This window comes from Atta colombica, unplaced genomic scaffold (genome assembly GCF_001594045.1).
Source record: "Atta colombica isolate Treedump-2 unplaced genomic scaffold, Acol1.0 scaffold12, whole genome shotgun sequence".
Classification (NCBI taxonomy): Eukaryota; Metazoa; Arthropoda; class Insecta; order Hymenoptera; family Formicidae; genus Atta; species Atta colombica.
Window position 1 is genome coordinate 619,664 of NW_017259206.1, and position 5,322 is coordinate 624,985.

The 5,322-nt window shown below is 31.3% G+C and overlaps 1 protein-coding gene across 1 annotated transcript in view; it reads left to right on the forward strand.

The window, feature by feature from the left end:
* Window positions 1-425: 425 nt before the first annotated feature.
* The window catches only part of LOC108694438 (cytochrome P450 6A1-like), a 9,849-nt gene continuing 4,952 nt past the window's right edge, over window positions 426-5,322 (forward strand). Inside the window, exons 1-3 of the mRNA XM_018203940.1 lie at window positions 426-526; window positions 4,090-4,481; window positions 4,751-5,279. Coding sequence (XP_018059429.1) covers window positions 4,149-4,481; window positions 4,751-5,279 — 862 coding nt within the window. The 5' untranslated portion in view covers window positions 426-526; window positions 4,090-4,148. The remainder of the gene's footprint in view (window positions 527-4,089; window positions 4,482-4,750; window positions 5,280-5,322) is intronic.

Below are 5,322 nucleotides of genomic sequence, written 5' to 3' on the forward strand. Positions count from 1 at the left end.
TTTCTCTCTCTCTCTCTCTCTCTTTCGTTTTGATTTTTTTTTAATCATTCATGATTGTGAGATTAGTTTGTTACTGTAGAAGAATTATTTGCTGAACATGATTTAAAGTGTTACTAAAACATTAAAAAATTTTTAAGATAAATTATTAAAATATATACATTTTCGCTTTAATTACTACGCTATTTGTTTTCATTAGCCCACCATTAAATGTTTTTACATTCAAGAATGTTTTACATTCAATGTTTTTAATTGATTCAAATTTTTTTATTATTATTATTTGCAGAGTCACGACATCGAGCAATTGAAAGAAATAATCGGTTATTTTTCACAATTCATCATGATTCAGCTCGATATTTCCTCTCTTTATATAATTTCGCATGATCTAAACAGCAGCTTAATGTTATCTCAAGTTATATATCGTAGCAAGCTATAATACGATAGTAGTTTACTTACAAAAGCTGACATTCAGTGATCGCGCGGCAATATTACCGATGTGTAATTACATTGCATCGTCATCTGCAATTAGGTATGTCATGTCCATTATATACCAATATCGATTGATGATCGGAAAATTGATGATCAGAAGGAAGAAAAGTAAATTCTGTAATTTTATTTTGCTAAGTATGAAATAAATCGCTTCATCACACATCAACTTTTTATTATTAGACAAAGAAGTCGTCTACCAAGATGGAGCAGATTAGAAAAACGAAAGGGATCAATTTTCTAAAGCAAATCGTATTGATAAATGTAAATTGTATTGATAAGTTAGTTAGTAAATTGTATTGATAAGTTTGTATTGATTAGTCACTTTATCTCTCAAGTATTTCATCGGCGTCATATCATGCGTTATAAGTGAGGAGTGTTGCGTTGGAGCATTCCAATGATGTGTTTTTAACGAATCTCTCAATATCTTAACAATACATATGTGCATCACCAAAATCCGGATAAATTTTAATTTAAATTTTCCGCTATACTATGCCTCTGCCAGAGGTTGTTGTTGGCGTAGCCTGAGAAAACCTGATGCTTCTAGTAAACAGTCATATTCTTAAAATGGCGATGTTGAAACCATAGGAGTATAATCAAAGAGCCGCGATCATCGAAAGCTTTCGCGCTCAGCAATGAAAATAATTCGGTTCTTTGGACCCGAGATCAACCGTTATAGCAAAGTATACGGCTTTAGAACAGTACAAGGTTCCAATATACCAGTGAAGAAGAGTCACTCGAAAGAACACCCTGCGAGGACCTCCGCAGTCATTGGAAAAGCTCAAGCGCTGATTTCGGATGATCCAGGGCAATCTATATGAAAATTAGCATCGATTTTTGGTTTAAGCGAATCAACAACATCGAATTGCTGAGGAGGACCTTCGATACAATATTTTGTACACATTAAAGATACGACAGATGCTCTTTGAAGTTGCTAGGACAAGCCGAATTGCTCGCCTCGATTCCCATTCTGGCCTCTCAACAGCCCAGATTTAAATCCCTTGGACTACTACGAATGAAACGTAGTTGAAAGGATCACAAACAAGTCTCGGTGACCCCCAAGTCATTAAGGACTGCTATTGAGGCAGCATTCATCGACATGGACAGTGTTACATTATAGCGTGCGAACGCTTTAGATAGATTAGAGAATAGAAGCCATCATTCAAGCTAATGGGAGATATATCGAATAATTGTTTAAGGATCCAAGTGCCATAAAAGAATTTTTATAATATTTAATTTTTCATTAAAAACATTTTGTTTAAAGAAATTGTCCGGATTTTGGTGACGTACTCTGTATGTGTGTGCATTCAATTATTTCTGCATTATATGCGCGGAAAAATTTTAAAATTAAAGCAACGTTGATATATTTGTATCCATATTTTCATACTCTATTTTCATCTTTCTGCTAAAAGAGTATTGCTCAAGATCAAGAATAGTTTTAAATTTTAAAGCAAACGTACGGTATTTTATTGTATGTTTTTTTCTATTCCAGTGAGAGATCGCTTCGAATCTCTTGATGCTAACTATAAACAAGAAATTTTTATTTTGATAATAAATAAAAATAGGAATTATACAGGGTGTCCGGAAAATCAATACTTAGAGAAGTATTCGGAAGCCAAAAAGGTGGAAAAAAAGCTATATAAACATAGATCCGAAAATAGAAAATCGTTTCCGAATTATAACCACTTTTATGTTAAAAAATTGAAATTCACTTCCCGAAATATTGACCTTGATTTTCCAGACACTATATAATAAAAATACATCGATGGAGAAATCTGAGAAATCATCAAATTGTATTTTTCGATAAATTTCACTTATAACGGGCGATAAATTGAATTTTATTTTTAATTTTCAAGATAATTTGTATCAAGATAATTGTAATATTCAAGATAATTGTATGACGTAATATCTACGCATTTCAGCGTGTTGTATTGAAAAATAATTGTCTATGTACTGTTGTTTTTCTTTCAATTTTCTTAATTATCTTCTTTGATGATGTAACGTATTGCGTATAAGTATTAATATTAATTCTAGCATTGTTTCTCGGATAAACATTTCAAGATTATTTCTATTTTTTTTATGTTAGTATCGTCCCGAGAAAAAATATTTTATATATAATTATATATAAAATATTTTTTCCCGGGATGAAAGGTACAGGAATTAAACATATATGAGTGAAAAACATCATTTCCGATTAAGGTGATTCTCCATATCTAATATTTCTTGTGAATTTATACAATTTCCAGTTCAAGTTATAAATTCACAAGAAATATTAGGCATAAAGAACTATCTTCAGTGCTATATTAGGACTAGAATCTAGACTGTAGTAGTCTAGGGACGGGAAGTTTAGAGGGGCGGCATTTTTTAGAAAGAAGTTTTAAAAAAATAATTATTTTTTGCCACGTAAAAGATTAAGAAAATTTTTCATTGATTACTAAAGGTTTGCTCGCATGCTTCAATATGCTCTTATTATAGCTCCCACTCACTTCAACAAGCGCATTGAATCAAAAAAAATGTGTACAAAGTATTCCAATAAGGTCAAGACATCTGATCTCAAAAAATATAAGTTTTACAGAAAAGTGCTTCAGACAAAAGTTGTAGAGTTCAAAAAGATCTATTTACTAATCTTATCAGTTTGATCTTGGGTGGCATCGCCAAGGTCAGATCAAGATCACATCGATTTTTTTAAAGTGGCAGATCCTATTTTTTATTCAGAATCTAATAGTTTTTTCAAGAGCTTTCCAAAATATTGCAATAAAGTTATTTTTCATAAAGTACTTTTAGAATTATAAGGTTTGAAAGTTACAGTACCTACCGCCGGCATTAGCATTACGCAAAGTGTCCGACCGACGGCTAAAACCTCTTCAAGATCATTTCCTGAATAACATTTATTGAGATCAAGATCATTGAAGATTGTTTCTCTTATTTTCATTTTTGCACTGAAAATTCATTCTTATGTAAAAGAAAATAACTTTACGGTTCCTACCTGCACCCTTTTTTTTAGTATTCGTTTCGCCGACGTAATTATTCCTCAATTGAAGAGGAGGATAGCAAAAATTCATTGTTTAGGGCGGCAGAAATAATTCTTCACCGACCCTGACCTTGACCGAAACGAATACTAACGTTTTTCTTTCATGCGTACTTTAATTAATCAGTCTATCTTTATTTAATCCTCTGCGAACTAGATGAAAAATCAACATAGATCATATGATAGTGAATATATATCTCATATCTCATAATAAATATTATCTTCATAATAAATAATTTAGTATGATTACAATGCAGTCTTCAGTTGCATGAAATCATGCGCGTGCTAACTTTTTAAAAAGTTATAGAAATTCCTCTTGCTAGAATATGTCATACTCTATCTAGTTTGCGGAGAATAAATTGTTTATTTACTTCGTCTAAAAGAGAGCTGTTCTAGCTATATATATAATACTAGTTATTATGTATTCTATGTATGAATTGAGAAAAAAAGTGATTTCTCAATTTAAATATCATAAATATAATAAAATTTCATCAAAAATTTAACTTAAACATATATATTTTATTGTATCAAATTTATTTATATCAAATACAACAAAACATCTTTTCTCTTTTTTTCAGTAAAGATTATAATCAATAAAGATTATAATAAGATCATAATAATCGATCATTGTTGGAGAATGGAATCCTTTGAAATATTATGTGGCATTGCCGCCGTTGTTCTTGCTATTTATTATTTTCTCACATCGACTTTTGACTTTTGGAAGTCACGTGGCGTTCCTGGTCCACGACCAATACCAGGACTTGGTAATCTTAAAGACGTTATGCTTACTAAAAAATTTGCGGGTGATTTTGTAAAAGAAATATATAACACTTACAAAAATGAACCATTGATTGGGATATTTGCCAGGAAGACACCCATTCTTATTGTAAAAGATCTAGATTTAATTAAGAATATTCTTATCAAAGATTTCTCCAACTTTGCTGACAGAGGACTTCCCAGTTTCAAAAAGGTGAGAATATAAATAAATAAAAACCATTATAAAAATATACGAAATAGGCTTTGTACAAGAATGTACAAAGAGTAAATGAAATACACAGTGCATCACATAGGTATACTTAATTCTATATTTTATGAATGACGAGATTTAAAAATAGTGAGATTTACCTTTAAAAGTCTTAATCAAATTCTTTTAAACTAGTTTTATAAAAAAAATTAAACTAATAAAAATTAATTTTGAGTTAAATTTGATTTATGTTTTGCTTCTGTCATATATTGCAGGCCGAGCCATTGTCGCAACATCTTTTCACTTTGGAGTCAAAGAGATGGCGACCGTTGAGAATGCGGTTGTCACCTGTTTTTACATCCGGTAAATTAAAGGAAATGTTTTCTTTAATATCAGAATGTGCTGATCATCTGATTCTGTACATGGAAAAGATAGCGAGCAGGAATGAACCAGTAGAATGCCGCGAGTTGATGGCTAAATATGCGACTGATGTAATCGGTACCTGTGCCTTCGGTATCGAGATGAACGCATTGTCAAACGAGGACAGCGAATTTCGCAAAATGGGAAGAAAAATATTCATTCCGACATGGACAAATGTGTTACGATTAAGAATGAGAGAATCTTTTCCGCGGCTGTATGAAATGCTTGGTTATATCTTACCGCAAACAGAAATTACCAAATTCTTCACACGAATCATCATGGAGACCATGAATTACAGAGAAATGAATAACATTACTAGGAATGATTTTATTGATATGTTACGCGAATTAAAGAAACATCCAGATAAATTGGGTGATAATTTTGGTATGTACTTATGTAATCGTATATGAAACATATATGTATATAT